Source organism: Manis pentadactyla, chromosome 12 (assembly GCF_030020395.1).
Source record: "Manis pentadactyla isolate mManPen7 chromosome 12, mManPen7.hap1, whole genome shotgun sequence".
Taxonomy (NCBI): Eukaryota; Metazoa; Chordata; class Mammalia; order Pholidota; family Manidae; genus Manis; species Manis pentadactyla.
Genome location: NC_080030.1, coordinates 45678226 through 45700068, shown reverse-complemented (window position 1 = coordinate 45700068; position 21843 = coordinate 45678226). Strand labels below are relative to the sequence as shown.

Below are 21843 nucleotides of genomic sequence, written 5' to 3'. Positions count from 1 at the left end.
TTCCTGTAGTGCCATACAACTGCCTCCTATCAGGAGAATCTCAGGGGTAAACCTTGGACTGCTATGTGTGGTCCCCACTGCTGCCATAAGTGCTTTACTCAGATCTCCATGAATGTACTTTCAGCAGAAACAGCAACAAAAGAAATGGTCTCTGCCTCACTTCTGCTTACAAATCTCAAGCATATCCAATTAGTAGAAACTTAATCTCATTTAGAACTGTAGCTATAGGAGAGTCTGGAAAATTCAAGTTGTAGCTTTCTAGCATCTGCAGTACAAGAAGGTATATAGGAGGATGTGGAATAGGATTGACCTGAGTACTAGTTGACCAAGTCAAGCACACTTAATACCTTTAACCCCCTTTCCCAGATACATATCCCAAAGTTATTAAATGTTGCTTAAAAAACAACATGGTAGAAGATGGGAAGCCATTAGAGTCTTTCAAGTAAGATAATGGTGTGATCGCTCTTGGCTTTGAAAAGATAGTTCTCAGGGTATTTGGAATTGATTTGGCAATCAGTGACAATGGTTTAAATTAGGCCCAGGCCATGAATGTGGGGAGGAACTAAGTCAGGAATGTCTGATTGTTTTGTTAATTAACATAATAAATCCTCACATTTTATACAGTTCAGTTGTTCATTTAACACATATGTATTAGGTATTTATTTAGGTGTAAGATAATGTGATGTTGCTGAGAATGTAAAAGTGACAACATATTTCCTGTCATGTTGGTCTGATTTAATGATGATAAAGCCATGTAGATAAGCTTATTCTTTCATATTTCTTTCTATGGATTGAATTGTAAAATTTTAACATATGTACATTATATTTATGCCCTTTCTGGATGATTTATTTTACATTACTTAGGAAATGATTGGTTCTTCTGTTAAAGAAAACATAGTAAAATCTTTCAAATTTGGTGCTTATTAACTACATAATGGTTGATAGACTGCTGCTAAGGCAAAATAGTGAATTAAAATAAAGCATTTATTATGATCTGTATCAAGTTAAAATAAAATCTTTTTACTAAAAGTGTATGAAAAACAATAGTGATGAATTTGATTTTAATCCAAGATTAGGTTTAGCTTCATATTACAAGCATTGCTTGCATTCCTAAAAAGTTTTCCTGTGATCTCTTTAACTTAATATTAGAAGTATAAGAATTTGTTTTCCTATATGTTTTTATAGCTTTTCTCAATTTTCAACTAAAAAAGATTTTAGGTGAGTAGATTATATTATGTAATAGATCAATTATCAACTGCTGCATATCAAAACATCACAAAATTTTTAAGAGGATAAAATAACAACCTTTATATTTCCTCCTAATTCTGGTGGACTAGCAACTTGAGTTGAGCTCAGCAGGAGTGGTCTTGCCCTGTAGTTACTTATGCAACCATAGACTGCTCAACTGGATCAGATCATCTCGCTTGCCTTACTCGTAAACATGTCTGGTCTTTGGTGCTGACTATGTGCTGGACCAGTGTCTCCAAAAGGTTAGTGTGGACTTCATTACGTGGCACCTGGATTCCACAAGCATAAGAAAGAGGGCAAACCCTACTGTGCAAGTGCTTTTCAAATCTCTGTTTGTGGTACAATTGCTAATGTTCCATTGGCCAGTGCAAGTCACATGATCAACCCTAGAGTCAATGGATGAACATTTGTGCTATATATACTTAAAACAGAATGCAATTCAGTATTAAAACAAACTATTGATACATGCAGCAACATTTATGAATCTAAAAATCCTTACCATGAGTGAAAGCCAGGCAAGACATATTATATGATTTGTATGGAATTTATATGCAATAGAAAGTGCAAATTAGTCTATTTTAACAGAAAGCAGATCAATGGTGGCCTGGAGAGTGGGAGTAGAGGATGGTAACAGGAAAGGGGAGGGATTCCTAGGAAACATTTTGCGGTGCTATGTAGATTCCTTACCTTGATTGTCATGACAGTTTTATAGGTGTATATGTGTGTTAAAGTTTATCAACTGGTACATGTTACATATGTGCAGTTTATTGTATATCAATTATACCTAAAGTTGTTTTAAAATTGTTTTTGGAAGATTTGTGGATTTTGGAATTATGAAAACAAGTTGTTCCTGATTAATACATGGGCACAAGCTCTGGAGTTAGATTGCTTGTATTTAATATCTCGCTCTGTCACTCACTAGCATGTGACTTTAAGTAAACCACTCAATCTCTCAGATCCTCAGTTTCAAAGCAGTAAAACACTCATTTCACAACCTGAGGATCAAATAAGACAAAGCATTAGCTATTTGATTGTTAATTATTAAAGCTAAGTGATATTTTCCAACTAGAAACTATAGACAGATTTTAACTACATGAAGTAAATAAAAGAATAGCATGCCAGATACAAAATGAGCAATGCAGTATCATAAAAAACAAATATTTCATTTGAAAAGTGCCTTAAACTAAAACACAATTTAGCTAACCATTTTGAAAATTCAAAAATAATTTAAAAGTAAGCATGCCAAGGTAATGACAACTTGATGCCCACCTCATCAGAAAAACCCAATGTCCTGATCTATTCAGCTGTTTTGCAATTGTCCAGTATTCTTCAGCTCTCCAAAAATAGTAGCTACTAATTTGCTTAATGCAATTACATGACCTGCATTTGATTTTAATACTGAGAAAATTATTTAAATTATGTGTTAATATGCTTTTAGAATTTAACTTAACCTCTTTACAGACAGATATTTTGGATGTATCATACAATATTTTCTGTTTCTGGTGCAAAAGAGCATACTGCAGCTATTTATCAAATATTTAAAGAAAGTAGAAACAAATCAATCCTACACTGTTCAGAAAAAAAAAATCTAGAACTTTTCTGTAGACTTGCTTTTTCAATATCAGTAATTTAAACTATCATCATAATTTTTTTTTTCAGTCAACTATAAAACCAACTTACATTGTTGGGGAATTTGAGCATCTTTGTTTTTCAGAAGTGAGAGCCGACTATTTACTATATTTAACATTTTGAGAAGGGACTTAGAATGTTCACTTAATTTTCTGGAACCTAGTGTGGTTCCTAGAATGAGTCTTGCCCATTTAAAAAAAAAAAATACAAATCGTAGTTGTGTATTTGTACAGTGCACCACCAAATTTAAAAATTAGTCTGCTCCATAACTATACTCTCATTATTTGAGTCAGTTGAGAAGAGAGAAAGTCAAATGATTTTTAACACAATTAACTTGAAAATTTCTTAACTAGCAAATTTTAATGGCTTGAACATGTGGGAATAGGAATAGTGAGAAAACTAAAATTCCATGTTGCAACTGAACAATACCATGCCAGTGATTTAGGGGAAGGCCAATAAGAAAATGTGTTTCCCCAAAACTTACTAGAAAAGCAACTCAATCAACATGCTCTACCAAGAATTGAAAGTTTCTAAATAGTGGGCAGTTTAATCAGTCAGTTATCAATCTGTAAAACTGGTAGTTGAGACAAACTGTACTTGACTTACTTATATTCAAGAGTGTTCTTTCAGTTTGTTATATAAACATGACCTTATTTCCTTGTTTTCCAAATAAAAATCTTAGCCTTCTTTGTTGAAAGTTTAAACAACAAAATAATTAAAGAATAACTACTTGAATTTTATGTAATCATTAAATTGATGAAAAATTATATTGAGTACTTAGAAGGAATAATGTATTAGAGCACTTAAAACTATATATACATATCATGTGGGTGTGTGTGTATGAAAGAGAGAGAAGAAAAGAGATTTATTGTTATTTAATTACTTGAAGAAAGTAGTCTACAATAGAAATCTAGTAATTTTTGGTAAAAATAGTCATGAAACATAGCACTTAATAACCTTGGAACAAATAGATTAAAAAAAAATTTTAATTTGGTATCATTAATCTACAATTACATGAGGAACATTATGTTTACTAGACCTCCCCCCTTCACCAAGTCCCCCCCACATACCCCATTAGTCACTGTCCATCAGCGTAGTGAGATGCTGTAAAATCACTACTTGTCTTCTCTGTGTTGCACAGCCCTCCCCGTGCCCCCCCGACATTATGCATGCTAATCGTAAGGCCCCCTTTCTTCTTCCCCCCACTTCTCCCTCCCTTCCCACCCATGCTGCCCAGTCCCTTTCCCTTTGGTAACTGTTAGTCCATTCTTGGGTTCTGTGCTTCTGCTGCTGTTTTGTTCCTTCAGTTTTTCCTTTGTTCTTATACTCCACAGATGAGTGAAATCATTTGGTACTTGTCCTTCTCCACCTGGCTTATTTCACTGAGCATAATACCCTCTATCTCCCATCCATGTTGTTGCAAATGGTAGGATTTGTTTTCTTCTTATGGCTGAATAATATTCCATTGTGTATATGTCCCACATCTTCTTTATCCATTCATCTACTGATGGACACTTAGGTTGCTTCCATTTCTTGGCTATTGTAAATAGTGCTGCGATAAACATAGGGGTGCATCTGTCTTTTTCAAATTGGGCTGCTGCGTTCTTGGGGTAAATTGCTATAAGTGGGATTCCTGGGTCAAATGGTATTTCTATTTTGAGCTTTTTGAGGAACCTCCATACTGCTTTCCACAATGGTTGAACTAATTTACATTCCCACCAGCAGTGTAGGAGGGTTCCCCTTTCTCCACAACCTCGCCAATGTTTGTTGTTGTTTGTCTTTTGGATAGTGGTGATCCTTACTGGTGTGAGGTGATATCTCATTGTGGTTTTAATTTGCATTTCTCTGATGACTAGCGATGTGGAGCATCTTTTCATGTGTCTGTTGTCCATCTGAATTTCTTCTTTGGAGAACTGTCTGTTCAGCTCCTTGACCCATTTTTTAATTGGATTGTTCGTTTTTTGTTTGTTGAGGTGCGTGAGCTCTTTATATATTTTGAATGTCAACCCTTTATCGGATCTGTCATTTATGAATATATTCTCCCATACTGTAGGATGCCTTTTTGTTCTATTGATGGTGTCCTTTGCTGTACAGAAGCTTTTCAGCTTGATATAGTCCCACTTGTTCATTTTTGGACAAATAGATTTTAAACTTAAAATTTTATTTCATATCAACAGATGTGAAAAATGCTGAAATTAAATAGAAAGTTTCAACAATGAACTAAATAACAAACACATGTGGCAAATTACTACAGTAATGGCCCCCAACAGATCTCATCTTCCTTCCCATATCTTCTGCCTTGTGTAGGGCCTCCCCACATTGACTCTAGGATTGATCATGTGATATGCACTGACTAATGGGACGTTAGCAGTTGTACCACAGAGATTTTGAAAAGCACTTTCACAAATGGTCCTTGCCCTCTTATGCTCTTAGAATCCAGGTGCCATGTAATGAAGCTCACACTAACCTGTTGGAGTCACTGGTTCAGCCTATAGCACCAGCCACCAAACACGTGATGGACGTTTGGATGGTTTCTAGATTTTGGCTGTTACAGAGCTGCTATGGAACATTTGTGTGCAAGTCTTGCATAGATATATTTTTTTCCTTTCTCTTGGGTAATACCTAGGAATGGAATGGATCCATCATAAGGAGTCATATGTTTAATTTTTGAAGAAACTGACAATGACTACAGTTAATCATGCTGTACTGTATGTTTTAAAGTTACTAAGAGAGTAGATCTTAACGATTTTCATCACAAGAAAAAAGAATTTCTAGCTATACGTGTGATAGTTTGTTAACTACACTTATTGTAGTGATCATTTTGCATTATATACATATATCAAATCATTATGTTGTATACTTGACTAATATAATGTTAAATGACTATGTCTCAATTTTTAAAAAAGGATGCCAAAAATTACATCTCAAAAATACAGTGTTTATGAGATACTATCTGCCATATTAAATAGCATAGAAATATGCATTATATACTCTTCATATGACTATGTCTCAATTTTAAAAAAAGGATGCCAAAAATTACATCTCAAAAATACAGTGTTTATGAGATACTATCTGCCATATTAAATAGCATAGAAATATGCATTATATACTCTTCTAAAATCTGAAAAATTCTGAGTTCTGAAACCTATGTGGCTTCAAAGTTTTCAGAAGGGTGCTATGAACTTACTGCCTTGTAAAATAATAAGGTACTATAAAATGCGGGATTTTTTATTCAGTAGACATTTCTGTTTGTTAAATTTGCATAAATCCATTAGAAAGATGATATCATATAAAACCCTCAACAAAAAATAGATGATGAACCTTAATTGTGTAAATGAACGTTAGCACTAGGAAATAGGCCATGAGTTGCATGTACATTTATTTAAGTGTTTTCCTTTTGAAAATTCTCTATAGTGAAGTTGTGAAGGGAAAAGCAAATGTTTTTAGCTATATCTTATCTAATGCCTAGTGTCAGTATTGACAGTCTAGCAGTGATTATGTTTCTGTATGATTTGAAGTGCTACTCCATTGAAATTTTAAATAGTGTGTTTTGAGAGGCACAATCGGTAGTCTGAAAAAAGTGAGCATTATGTGGTTTTAAAACATACTACTTATTTATTTTTCTTACTAAAAATAAGTGCTACAAAAAGAATGAGATAGTTTCCATTCTTTACACTGAAATCAAATGAGCTGATACAGAACATGTTTGAAATTGTTGGAATGATAATAAAGTTTAACACATGAATCTAAGTTAATATAATTTGTCAATGAAGGCCTCTTACTGAATATAGTTCAAGTATGTTTCAATGACATTGTCTAACCCTGAGGACAGACGTTATCTGCCCTTCCAAATGTTTATCAGTTGGTGAGGAAGGTAGACCTAAACTCTCCTAAAAGGCAAGTCTGATAGAGATACAAAAGTATTGGGATATCAATTTGAATGAAGGTGGTATTTGAACTGATTCTTCAACAGAAGAAAAATCTGAGCAGGAGGAACATTTTACCTGGAAGGAATACTAAGCACAGATACCGTGATAGATTATTGTGTTTAGTAACTCCTGAGAAATACAGCAGTACTTAGGGGCAATATGGGTATTGGACTGTTTGTGGCATAAAGTTTAAATTTGGGATGTGCCCAAAGTAACACAGTTAGTAGATGATACAGCCAGATTTGAAACACATGCTAACTTCAAACTACCTTCTTTCTGTCAGGCCATACTGTTTACTGTAAAGCCTTATGTTTGACCTATAAATTTAATTAGCATAATTAAATACAAATCACAGTGAAATGATAAATCTTGTATATTATTTTTTTATTTATTATGTATCAGGATTAACTCTCTAATACAATTCATAACATTTTTAGCAGACTTTTTAAAATTTCCTTTTTGGATATATTTTCTCTTGCAGGGTTACATTTTGCCATCTGCCTTTCCAGAGTAAGTGGCTCTATGTGGGCACTGAGCGAGGTAACATACATATTGTCAATGTGGAGTCCTTCACACTCTCAGGCTATGTCATTATGTGGAATAAAGCCATTGAACTGTGAGTTTGAGCAAATAATACATTTCTGAAAGTATCAGTACCATATATGATAATACTATATGACAGCTAATCAGTAAATCCATGTGGAATTAAATATGTGTCAGACATTCTTGATATTAAATACAGGTTTACTAGCTTTTTGTAAGTATTGTCCCATTGGTTTATAAATCAATATGCATATATGGATAGATATATAATATGTTGTATATGCATATGTTCACATATGTGTAAACTATAGCACAGGTTTAATGAAACAATTACTTGTGTTAGGTGAAAAACACTCCAATTTTTTCTATTCTTTTATCTTCTAATTATTTTTCTTTCAAATGATGGTCATGCCCCACTAAATCTATTTCAGCTGCATCAATTTACATTGGCAACACTAATGGGTTGCCACCAAAGTTTAGAAAAGACTAATCTAAACCACTACTCATAATGTTTTAATAATCAACAAATAAAATGTAAGTATTTACACTATAACATTGCAGAATTAATTTGACAGTTAATTTTTGTTAACTTTGATATAATGATAATTGTTTTCATTTAACAGTAACAACCACAAAAACTAGGTTGAACTGTAGGGCCCTAAGGATCTTTAGCACTTTATGCTCTTAGAATCTTATATTTGTATCTTCTCTCTTTCTCTTAAGTTTTTTCTTACATTATTTAGACAAAAAATATTTAAGAATTTTGACAAGTTTATTTTCAGTGTTTTTTGTTTTTAAACAAATAGCTCTGTATTGCTGCATTGCACAGAATTTGACAGAAAGATAAATTTGTAGCATCTCTCTTTAAGTAATGTGTTGGTGAAGCTGTAATAGTGTAGTAAGCCTGGTTTTCCTTCTTAGGCCCAGATGTTATTATCATATCTCAGTCCCTTGGTACAGGATGTGGGTTTTCATGGTCTGTTCTCTCAGTTGATCACAACACCTACCTATTGGTTAGTCCTTGTGCATGTGTCTCTGGTTTCACAAGCAGCTCTCATGTGGTGGACTGTCTCTCAACCAGCAGGGAGGTGCTTACTCCTACTCTATAGGCATCAGTTCAGCTACATTCTTATTTGTATGACTTCTTTTTCTCTGAGCAAATACAGATGGCATTACTTTTGTTGATTTTTAAAAACCATGATAGAATTTTTTCTATTTTTGGTGTGAACTATGGAACTGCATGAAATGCCCCAATTGGACATTAGAATTGAGTGAAATAAGATAATATTTTAAATGCTTTATTTTAAAATATTACCTCTGAGAAATCTACCATAAGAATAGATTTCTGTGCCAAAATGTCAAAATTATTTCCTGTGAAGAAGGTGTACTTAATTGTAATTTTGCTGACTTTATCAGTATAACTATTTTTCCTGAATTCTAGTTTGATCCATATTAAACACTACACATCTGTTATTGATCACTTACTGAAATGTTTTCATCCTTTATGAATATATCTATATTTTCCATCCATTATTCTTACTGTAATAAATAATACAGTTGTATGGAATTTTTAATTGAGAAAAAAATCTTAATAACTTTTTATGTTTTAGGTCATCTAAATCTCACCCAGGACCTGTTGTCCACATAAGTGATAATCCAATGGATGAAGGAAAGGTAGAATGTTTTCTAAAAAATATACTTATTACTTAAATGCATGTTTTTCTGTATTTTTAAAAATATGCAAAGTATTCCAGAATCACACACCTTGCAAAGTTGAGATTTCTAACAAATGTTGAATATCATATACACTTAATGGCTTATTTATACATTATGAAGAACAAGTAAAAGAATTAGTCATTTTTAATTTTAAAGAACAAAAAAACCCTAGAACAAGTAAAATTTAATAAGTACAACTAAAGGTTATTAATTTATTTTTGGCTTATTCAGAATATTTCCTCTGATTTTCTGATGCTCCTGAAAATAACTATTCTCTAATTGGTTTTTAATTCTTTATTTTTATTGAAGTATAGTTGATACACAATCTTATATTGGTTTCAGGTATATAACACAGTCATCCACAGTTACCCATATTATTAAATCCTCACCCCAACTAGTGCAGTTACTCTCTGTCAACATAGGAAGATGTTACAGGATCATTGACTATATTCTCCATGCTGTACTACCATCCCATGGTCAACTTATATTATGATTGAGAGTTTTTGTGCCTCTTTATTCTCCTCATGCTTCCCTCCTATACACTCCAACTTGCTTCTCAGTGTCTATAAGTCTACTACTATTTTATTCATTGTTTTGTTTTGTTTTTAGATTCCACACATAAGTGAAATCATGTGGTATTTGTCCTTCTCTGACTGGCTTATCTCACTTAGCCTGATTCCCTCTAGGTCCATCCATGTTGCAAATGGCAGGATTTCTTTCCTTTTTGTGGCTGAATAACATTCCATTGGGTATATGTACCACAACTTCTTTATCCAGTCATCTGTTGATGGACACCTTGGCTGCTTCCATATCTTGGCTATTGTGAATAATATGGCAGTACACATAGGCATGCATATATCTTTACAAATGATGGATTTTGTTTTCTTCAGATAAATTCCTAGAAGTGGGATTACTTGTTCATATGGTATTTCAATGTTAGTTTTTTGAGGAACCTCCATAGTGCTCTCCACAGTGGCTTCATCAATTTACATTGCCACCAACAGTGTAGGAGGGTTCCCTCTTCTCCACATCCTCACCAATACCTGTTATTTCCTGTCTTTTGGATAGTGGCCATTCCAACTGGTGTGAGGTGATAACTCATTGTTGTTTTGATTTGCATTTCCTTGATGGTTAGTGATGTGGTGCATCTATCTCCTCATGTGCCTCATGGTTTTAATTCTCATAATTCTTATACAATTTTTGTAGCACTTACCACATAATGTCTTATGTTAGAGCTATCTCTGTGTATCATATTTGCTAAATTTTTCTTCATAAATAGCTCAGATTAATAATTTAGAGATTTTTTAAAATATTGCCTAATTTTTTGTACTTTGAAACATTTTCATAGTCATTACCTAGCTATGGTTAATTTAGGTTCTTTGATATGTTTAAAAATAATAAAACTTCTTTTTCTATGAATCTGATCATAAATAGGAAATGACAGAAATTTCCTAATTAAAACCAATCTCTAGGTAGTTTTTAAAAAATATTCTTCTATTTTATAATTTTATATTAGTCTATATAAATACCAAAAACTTTCTCACTATCAGTACAGTGAAATGAAACTTCAGGATTTTGTGAAGTTTACCTGAGATTTTCCTTTCCTCAGTGAGTGGGAGTGAATCAAACCTATATACTGTGTAACAGTATTCTCTTATTTGCCACTAAGAAAGACAATACAATAGTTGTACTGTTTGGAGTTACTTATAATCATACAGTTGTATGTTTCGAGAGAAAGTTTACATGAAGCAAGTTTAGTAACCTGTACCTTGACTTTAATTCCTTTGGTGCAAGATACTTATTTAAAAGCCAAGCCTTTGGGTGGGAGGCATGGTAGGAGAATTTGTAAACTTCCTCTCCTTCTGCCTTGAGTCAATCACAAAGTCATCTTAGTTCTTCCTGTGCAGTGTCTCTTTTCTATTTAATCTTATATAATCACTGTATTCAAGGCATACCAACCCATTTTTTTAGTCACTTCCAGATCAGTCTTCATAGAATGCCATTTTAATCTTACTGCTCTCCTGTTCAAAAGCTTTCAGTGGTTCTGAAGTATCTAATGCATAAAATAAAGTTTCATTAAAATATAGCCTTAGGCTTCATTATCTTTCAGGATTTTATCTTTACCTGCAGATATGCAATGCTAAAGCAAATAATTATCATTTCCCAAATGTGAGCTGCTCTTTCCTGCCTCCATACCTTGTTTACATGAGTCCCTCTGTTTAGAATTCTTTCCCACTATTGTTTGTCTGCTGAGTTCCTACCCACATTTTGAGGTTCATATTACATATATATGTTAAATGTATATCTTTCCTGATTATCTTGACAGAAAAAGCTTTCTCTCAGTTCAAATTCATTAGCATTTAGTTGTGTAAATTTTTCAGTATTTACCACATATTGCCATGTATTAGAAATGTGTGTGTATCTCAACTCCCTTGAACTTGAAGGACTCCTTGAGTACAGAGACAATATTTATGCAGGCTTATATCTCCCCTAGTATCCAGCTTACAATAGAAATAGTAACTCCTCAATATATAATTTATTCAGTAAATAAATATGTATAACTTTATATTATCCTCAATTTTTTGAAACCTGACATTTTATTACTCTTTAGTTACCAGAGTTAATCTTTTTGAAACATTTTTGAAATATTAAGGTTCTAGAATTGATTGTATCATCTTAACCTTTGATTTCTAATAGAAAAACCCCCTTTAACTACATGAGCATCTCTTTCCTATTTCCAAAGATCTCAGTGACATTGCGTCACTAAAGAAAGATACAAGATGATAGGACAAGTTCCTGCAAAGCTAACCTTGTGGTGGGTGCCACCACATTAAGCAAAAGTCTTGGCTGAGAAAGGTTAGATATTAGTATAAAATTACTTAAGATGATAATAACTACCATTTATTGATTCCTACTTTGTGTCAGGAATGGTGCTTTCTACTTTACATACACTATTTTATTTGATCCTTCCAACAAATTTTGCTAGATGTCTTCTGTATTTTACAGATGATGAGGCAGAGGCTTGGAGCAATTTTATGTTCCAGAGGTACAAAGCTATCAGTAGAGCTGGGATTTTGAATACTGACTTCTTTGATTTCTATCCCAGAGTATCCTCCATTATGCTACATTTTCTCTGTAAGATATATATCAGTTATTGATACTATAGAGAGCTGTATTAATATCCAGTGTACTCCACTAATGCTTTTTATGAGAGAAAAAAGGAAACTAGTTGAGTATATAAATTAACTAACATTTGAGTTATAAAATATTCTAATATGAATAAGCGTTGAAAGAATTTTCTAAGTACCATATCTTTAAGTTAGCTCTTCTGTTTTTTAATATTTTAGGGGATTATGGGGATTAAAGTCTAACCTGTTGCCATAGATTTCTAACATTGTTAGGACATTAGGACTGGCTGGAGGGGTTAAAGCTTTTACTATAACCTTCCTATGTTATTAAGGTCTGAGTGGGTAAAATTACTTTCTTAAAGTTACATGACTAAGTGACAGATCTTAGAGCTTACGTTACCTGTGTCCTGAACAGTCCAGTGCTGTTTACACTGTACATCAGTTCTTAAATGTTATCCTTTTCTGTCTTTTTCCTTATTCCTGAAGTTTCTCTCTTACTTCTGCCATCAGAGAATGCCTTGACACATGTCCAGGATATTTAGAAAGACTAAGAAAAGGTAAAGGAAACTAATTCCAGTGTTTCCCAGAAGGAGTATATATATCTCAGATTGCCTAGGAAAGAAGAGACAGTGTTAGGAAAATTAAATATCCTCCCTACCAAGGTGGGAAAAACCTGTTTTTTTAAAGTGATCGGTCCATCCAAATGCCCTTATAGTCTGAAATCCTCTAAAAATTGTTATTTCACTAAAATTACTGGGTCTGCCCCAGACTTTATTCATAAATCCAGATTACATGAACCAGATATTTGCTACACATGAACTAATCATTCATGTGTTCATTAAAGAATATTAACTAGTTTGTATTAGACAGTGTATTAGATATTAGAAACATATAGATGAAAATGGATATACTAGCACAGGAGAAGGAACATCTTAGTTTATCTAAACGAGTTGGGTAGGCTTACCCAAGGAAGCAACACTAAATTGAGGCTTAAAAATGAATAGAAGATTGCTCAGTAAGTAAAGATGAAGAGGTTTCAAATAGAGAATACTGAGATTTGGAAAATGCTAGGTCTGGGGATGGTGGGCAGCAGAGGTTGGCTAAGCAGCGGACAGTTTATGAGGCAAGAGTGTGCATTCCATTGTGGAGTATACTCATTCACAAAGAATGTATTAGGTACCTACAACATATCAGGCCCTGAATCTTATGATAGAGTTACAGTGGTGAACAAAATAAAATCAGTCCTTGCCTAAATAGACCAATGCTACAGTCTACAAGAGAATTCTGATAAGGAAAAGGCTATTGTTATATTTTGTAGTTATCCTTTAAGTTAAAAAAGTACAGAGTGCTGTCGCAGCACATAGGAAGGGGTTGACTTATATTTTGTAGGTCAAGGAAGGCTTTTGGAGGAAGTGACTGGTAAACTGACATCTAGAGGAAGTAGAATTAGTCAGAGAGGATGACATTCAAATGGGGTGGCCCAGGTAGGAAGATGCATGTGCAAAGGCTCAAAGGTAAGAGAGCATGAACTGAAAGATAAACTGGAGTATAATGGGTAAGAGGAATGTGGTGAGGGGTGAAGCTGGAGAGGTAAGCAGCGGTCAGACCGTGACAGATCTTGAAAGTCATGTTATTCAGTTTGGACTTTATCCTGAAAATAATGGTGAGGCATTAAAAAGGTTTAAATAAAAGCATACATTAGAGGGTGGAGCCAAGATGGCGGCGTGAGTAGGACAGTGGGAATCTCCTCCCAAAAACATATATATTTTTGAAAATACAACAAATACAACTATCCCTAAAAGACCAGAAGACACAGGACAACAGCCAGACTACATCCACACCTGCGAGAGCCCAGCACCTGGTGAAAGGGGTAAGATACAAGCCCCAGCCCAGCGGGACCCGAGTGCCCCTCCCCCCAGCTCCCAGGGGAGGAGAGGAGTTGGAGCGGGGAGAGAGAGGGAGCCCAGGACTGCTAAACACCCAGCCCTAGCTATCCACAGCAGAGTGCAGACACAGTGCATGCGTGGAGTGCTGGAAACTAGGGAAACAGGACAGTAAGACCTTTGAGCGGGTCCCGAAGCTGGCGCCCCTGTGACAAAGAAAAGTGAGTGCTTTTTGAAAGTCTTAAAGGGACAGGGACGCCACAGCTGGACGGAAGCATCCCAGGTCACAGTCCAGCAGCTGGAAATTCCAGTGAACTCCGGGCGCACTAACCCCCTGGGCAACAGCTCTGAGACCCTTCACGGAAGTAAACAGGCAAACAGCCCCCCCGTCCATTACCCCTCTGGGGCCCCAGCATAACAGAGCAATAGCCTGAGGCTGGCCACGCCCACAGCAAGGGAGCTTCCTCCATACCGGCCGGGCAAGATACAGAGACCCAGTCTACACGCAATTGCCCAACAGAAGCCACTAGGGGTCGCAGTTGTCCCAGTAAAGAAAGGCCACGACCAAGTGGAAAGCCTTGGTCTCCCAGCTGACAGAAAGTCAATAGCTCACCACTGCACCTATCAACATGAAAAGGCAAAAAAATTTTATCCAGAGAAGACTAACCCAGACAGTGTCAACATCTTCTACATCTTCCCCTGAGAAGGAACCTGGGGAGATAGATTTAATAGTCTTCCTGAAAAAGAATTAAAACAAAAGTCATAACCATGCTGATGGACTTACAGAGAAATATGCAAGAACTAAGGAAGTAGAATGCAGAAATAAAACAAGCTCTGGAAGGACTTCAAAACAGAATGGACGAGATGCAAGAGACCATTAATGGACTAGAAAACAGAGAACAGGAACGCAGAGAAGCTGATGCAGAGAGAGATAAAAGGATCTCCAGGAATGAAAGAATTTTAAGAGAACTGTGTGACCAATCAAAACGGAACAATATCCGCATTACAGGGGTACCAGAAGAAGAAGAGAGAGGAAAAGGGATAGAAAGTGTCTTTGAAGAAATAATTGCTAAAAACTTCCCTAAACTAGGGGAGGAAATGGCCTCTCAGACCACAGAGGTACACAGAACTCCCATGACAAGGGATGCAAGGAGGGCAACACCAAGACACATAATAATTAAAATGGCAAAGATCAAAGACAAGGACAAAGTATTAAAGGCAGCCAGAGAGAAAAAAAAGGTCACCTACAAAGGAAAACCCATCAGGCTATCATCAGACTTCTCAACAGAAACCCTACAGGGCAGAAGAGAATGTCATGATATACTTAATGCAATGAAATAGAAGGACCTCGAACCAAGACTACTGTATCCAGCACAATTATCATTTAAATATGAAGGAGGGATTAAACAATTCCCAGACAAGCAAAAGTTGAGGGAATTTGCCTCCCACAAACCACCTCTACAGGGCATCTTACAGGGACTGCTCTAGATGGGACCACTCCTAAAAAGAGCACAGAAAAAAACACCCAACAGATGAAGAAGGGAGGAGAAGGAATACGAAGGGAAAGACATAAAGAATCATCAGACCGTGTTTATAATAGCTCAATAAGCAAGTTAAGTTAGACAGTAAGATAGTAAAGAAGGTAACCTTGAACCTTTGGTAACCAAGAACTTAAAGCCTGCAGTGGCAATAAGTACATACCTTTCAATAATCACCCTAAATGTAAATGTACTGAATGCACCAATCAAAAGACACAGAATAATAGAATGGATAAAAAAGCAAGATCCATCCATATGCTGCTTACAAGAGACTCACCTCAAACCCAAAGACATGCACAGACTTAAGTCAAGGAATGGAAAAAGATATTTCATGCAAACAACAGAGAGAAAAAAGCAGGTGTTGCAATACTAGTATCAGACAAAATAGACTTCAAAATAAAGAAAGTAACGATATAAAGAAGGACATTACATAATGATAAAGGGCTCCGTCCAACAAGAGGATATAACCATTATAAATATATATGCACCCAATACAGGAGCACCAACATATGTGAAACAAATACTAACAGAATTAAAGGAGGAAATAGAATGCAATGCATTCATTCTGGGAGACTTACACACCACTCATTCCAAAGGACAGATCCACCAGACAGAAAATAAGTAAGGACACAGAGGCACTGAACAACACACTAGAACAGATGGACCTAATAGACATCTACAGAACTCTACATCCAAAAGCAGCAGGATACACATTCTTCTCAAGTACACATGGAACATTCTCCAGAATAGACCACATACTAGGCCACAAAAAGAGCTTCAGTAAATTCCAAAAGATTGAAATCCTACCAACCAACTTTTCAGACCACAAAGGCATAAAACAAGAAATAAATTGTACAAAGAAAGCAAAAAGGCTCACAAACACATGGAGGCTTAACAACATGCTCCTAAATAATCAATGGATCAATGACCAAATCAATATGGAGATCCAGCAATATATGGAAATAAATGACAACAACAACACAAAGCCCCAACTTCTGTGGGATACAGCAAAAGCAGTCCTAAGAGTAAAGTATATAGCAATCCAGGTATATTTAAAGAAGGAAGAACAATCCCAAATGAATGGTCTAATGTCACAATTATCGAAATTGGAAAAAGAAGAACAAATGAGGCCTAAGATCAGCACAAGGAGGGACATAATAAAGATCAGAGAAGAAATAAAATTGAGAAGAATAAAACAATAGCAAAAATCAATGAAACCAAGAGCTGGTTCTTCGAGAAAATAAACAAAATAGATAAGCCTCTAGCCAGACTTATTAAGAGGAAAAGAGAGTCAACACAAATCAACAGAATCAGAAACGAGAAAGGAAAAATCACGATGGACCCCACAAAAATACAAAGAATTATTAGAGAATACTATGAAAACCTATATGCTAAGAAGCTGGAAAACCTAGGAGAAATGGACAACTTCCTAGAAAAATACAACCTTCCAAAACTGACCCAGAAAGAAACAGAAAATCTAAACAGACCAATTACCAGCAATGAAATTGAAGCGGTAATAAAAAAACTACCAAAGAACAAAACCCCCGGGCCAGATGGATTTACCTCAGAATTTTATCAGACATACAGAGAAGACATAATACCCATTCTCCTTAAAGTTTTACAAAAAATAGAAGAGGAGGGAATACTCCCAAACTCATTCTATGAAGCCAACATCACTCTAATACCAAAACCAGGGAAAGACCCCACCAAAAAAGAAAACTACAGACCGGTATCCCTGATGAACATAGATGCAAAAATACTCAACTAAATATTAGCAAATTGAATTCAAAAATACATCAAAAGGATCATACACCGTGACCAAGTGGGATTCATCCCAGGGATGCAAGGATGGTACAACATTCGAAAATCCATCAACATCATTCACCACATCAACAAAAAGAAAAACAGAAAGCACATGATCATCTCTATAGATGCTGAAAAAGCATTCGATAAAATTCAACATCCATTCATGATAAAAACTCTCAACAAAATGGGTATAGAGGGCAAGTACCTCAACATAATAAAGGCCATATATGATGAACCCACAGCCAACATCATACTGAACAGCGAGAAGCTGAAAGCTATTCCTCTGCAATTTGGAACAAGACAGAGATGCCCACTGTCCCCACTGTTATTCAACATAGTACTGGAGGTCCTATCCATGGCAATTAGACAAAACAAAGAAATACAAGGAATCCAGATTGGTAAAGAAGAAGTTAAACTGTCACAATTTGCAGATGACATGATATTGTACATAAAAAACTCTAAAGACTCCACTCCGAAACTACTAGAGCTACTATCAGAATTCAGCAAAGTTGCAGGATACAAAATTAACACACAGAAATCTGTGGTTTTCCTATACACTAACAATAAACTAATAGAAAGAGAAATCAGGAAGACAATTCCATTCACAATAGCATCAAAAAGAATAAAATGCCTAGGAATAAACCTAACCAAGGAAGTGAAAGACCTATACCCTGAAAACTATAAGACACTCTTAAGAGAAATTAAAGAGGTCACTAACAAATGGAAACTCATCCCATGCTCTTGGCTAGGAAGAATTAATATCGTCAAAATGGCCATCCTGCCCAAAGCAATATACAGATTCGATGCAATCCCTATCAAACTACCAACAGCATTCTTCAATGAACTGGAACAAATAGTTCAAAAATTCATATGGAAACACTAAAGACTCCGAATAGCTAAAGCAATCCTGAGAAGGAAGAAAAAAGTGGGGGGGGGGTCTCACTCCCCAACTTCAAGCTCTACCACAATGCCACAGTAATCAAGACAATTTGGTACTGGCAAAAGAACAGAGCCACAGACCAATGGAACAGAATAGAGACTCCAAACATTAACCCAAACATATATGGTCAACTAATATTCGATAAAGGGGCCATGGACATACAATGGGGAAATGACAGTCTCTTGAACAGATGGTGCTGCAAAACTGGACAGCTACATGAAAGAGAATGAAACTGGATCACTGACTAACCCCATACACAAAAGTAAATTCAAAATGGATCAAAGACTTGAATCTAAGTCATGAAACCATAAAACTCTTAGAAAAAAACGTAGGCAAAGATCCTTAGACATAAACATGAGTGACCTCTTCTTGAACATATATTCCCGGGCAAGGGAAACAAAAGCAAAAATTAACAAATGGGACTATACCAAGCTGAAAAGCTTCTGTACAGCAAAGGACACCATCAATAGAACAAAAAGGTATCCTACAGTATGGGAGAATATATTCGTAAATGACAGATCCGATAAAGGGTTGACATCCAAAATATATAAAGAGCTCACACACCTCAACAAACAAAAAGCAAATAATCCAATTAAAAAATGGGCAGAGGAGCTGAATAGACAGTTCTCCAAAGAAGAAATTCAGATGGACAACAGACACATGAAAAGATGTTCCACATCGCTTGTCATCAGAGAAATGCAAATTAAAACCACAATGAGGTATCACCTCACACCAGTAAGGATGGCCACCATCCAAAAGACAAACAACAACAAATGTTGGTGAGGTTGTGGAGAAAGGGGAACCCTCCTACACTGCTGGTGGGAATGTAAATTAGTTCAACCATTGTGGAAAGCAGTATTGAGGTTCCTCAAAATGCTCAAAATAGAAATACCATTTGACCCATTAATTCCACTTCTAGGAATTTACCCCAAGAATGCAGCACTCCAGTTTGAAAAAGACAGATGCACCCCTATGTTTATCGCTGCACTATTTACAATAGTCAAGATACAGAAGCAACCTAAATGTCCATCAATAGATGAATGGATAAAGAAGATGTGGTACATATACACAATGGAACATTACTCAGCCATAAGAAAAAGATAAATCCTACCATTCACAACAACATGGATGGAGCTAGAGTGTATTATGCTCAGTGAAATAAGCCAGGCAGAGAAAGACAAGTACCAAATGATTTCACTCATAGGTGGAGTATAAGAGCAAAAGAAAACTGAAGGAACAAAACAGCAGCAGAAGCACAGAACCCAAGAATGGACTAATAGTTACCAAAGGGAAAGGGACTGGGGAGGACGGGTGGGAAGGGAGGGATAAGGGCGGGAAAAAAAAGAAAGGGGGCATTACGATTAGCATGTATATTGTGGGGGGGGCACAGGGAGTGCTGTGCAACACAGAGAAGACAAGTAGTGATTTTACAGCATCTTACTATGTTGATGGACAGTGACTGTGAACGGGGATGTGGCGAGGACTTGGTGAAGGGGGAAGCCTAGTAAACATAATGTCCTTCATGTAATTGTAGATTAATGATACTAAAATAAAATTTAAAAAAATAAATAAATAAAAGCATACATTACATGATCAAGTTTGCATTTTAATACTATTACTATTTTAGCTATAGTATGGAATAGGATTAAAAAGGAGCAAGACTGGAGTCAGGGATAACAGGAGACCAGAAAAGAGATCTTTTTGTCTTAAACAGAGAGAGAGGTATTAGAGGTGGAGGAGAGTAAACTGAAGATATATTAGAATGTAATTTAAAGTTACTTGAGGATTTTATCTAATGGGGGAAGAGACTAGAGTTAAGAATGACTCTCCAGGATTTGCCTGAGTGACTTAATGAATGTTGAGATAAGGAGTGCTCAGAGGCACACAACAGGGAATACCAGGAAAGGAGGGGAGGGAAGAAAATAATGAATTCACTTTTGGACACATTTATTTTGAGGTTCTTGTGGAATAAGTAAGTGGAGTTGTGGCTACTGTAATTATAAAGTTTGAATCTCATGAAAGGGACATAGGCTGGATATAATTTGGAAGTAATCAATATGTACATGAGTAAATGAAATTGCCTGATAATGTGTTGAATTAGTAAAGTTTGTAAACTTTAAAGCGCATTCGAATGTTAATTTTTACTAGTAATTTATTATGTCATATTAATTAATGAAAATGTACACTTAAGACTTCAAATTATTAGTGTTTTCTTTTTCAGTAGTCAGTTGCATGATATACATTGATTCCCTAATCATCAAAGGCATGTAAATATGTGATGCAGTATTATCATTTGCCATCCATGTGATTAGTAATTAGCAATGCTGATGTTTAATTATAAGTTTATCCTTGAAGCATATGAATGATAATAGTTACCTTTATTGCCAGCAAATTAATATTAGAGCATTTTTCATTACAATTAATACCATTCCCGTGTTATGTGGCATTTTCTTTTTTTACAGCTTTTGATTGGCTTTGAATCTGGAACAGTAGTGTTATGGGACCTAAAGTCAAAGAAAGCTGACTACAGATACACATACGATGAGGTAATAATATTATCTTTACTAATCAAAATTTGTTGTCATTTCTCTAGTTCAGAGCAGCTACTCTAAGAACTTAATTGGTGATTTTAGTTTAGGCAACCTTTGTAATTATAATAATGTGTACCAATTTTTTTTAATATGTAAAAGGTAATATGTTTATATAGCTCAAAAAGTACAAAAATAATCTGTTTCCCATCCCTTTCAGTTCCTTACTGCAGGGTCCAGTGGTACCAGCTTCTCATGTAGTCTTCCAGAAGTATTCTGTGTATTTACAAAGAAATTAATAAGTGTATTCTATTTTTATTTTATACAAATGATAGTATATTGGAGATGTTTATAGTTTATTTGCTTTAAGAGCCAAATAAGCATTGATTGATAGGTTTGTTAAGTCTCTTTTAAACTGTAGGCCTCTCCCTTCCTATTTTATTACTTCTTTTTTGTCATTTATTTGTTGAAGATAGAGTCTCCTAAAGATTGGATTTTTCTGGCTGCATTTCTCTTGGTTTTAATATCTCTTTTTTGCCCTGACATTTCCTATAAATTAGATACTTTATCGATGCTTCATCAAATTCAGGTTCACTTTTCATTTTTAGCAAGACTACTTCATAGACGATGCTGATGCTCTTCTGTCAGGTGGATTGTTAGTGTCTGCAGTGATATCAGCCAGTGATATTCAAGGCCTGAATTGATTAGTGCATAGCAGTTAGAAAATGGGGGTGTTCTAATTATATAATTCCTTCTTTATTTATTAGCAGGATACTTTAGGAAAGAGAAACTGTCTCTTATCTGTTTGGTTATATAGTAGTTACAACTCTTACAGGAGAAACAGGACAAATGTTTGGAAGGCAGCTATGCTCACCACTATACCACCAATGCCGGACAAATGTTTGATTGCTTCCTTCTATTTCAGTATTTACTATAAAGGGTTTGTTCTCTAGTA

The 21843-nt window shown here is 35.3% G+C and overlaps 1 protein-coding gene across 6 annotated transcripts in view; it reads left to right on the top strand.

Moving 5' to 3' along the window:
* Positions 1-21843, top strand: part of STXBP5 (syntaxin binding protein 5) — a 176759-nt gene that overhangs the window by 53851 nt on the left and 101065 nt on the right. For all 6 annotated transcript variants that reach the window (XM_036906916.2, XM_036906914.2, XM_036906912.2 and 3 more), the window contains exons 5-7: positions 7288-7422; positions 8960-9023; positions 20823-20906. In XM_036906916.2, coding sequence (XP_036762811.1) covers positions 7288-7422; positions 8960-9023; positions 20823-20906 — 283 coding nt within the window. The remainder of the gene's footprint in view (positions 1-7287; positions 7423-8959; positions 9024-20822; positions 20907-21843) is intronic.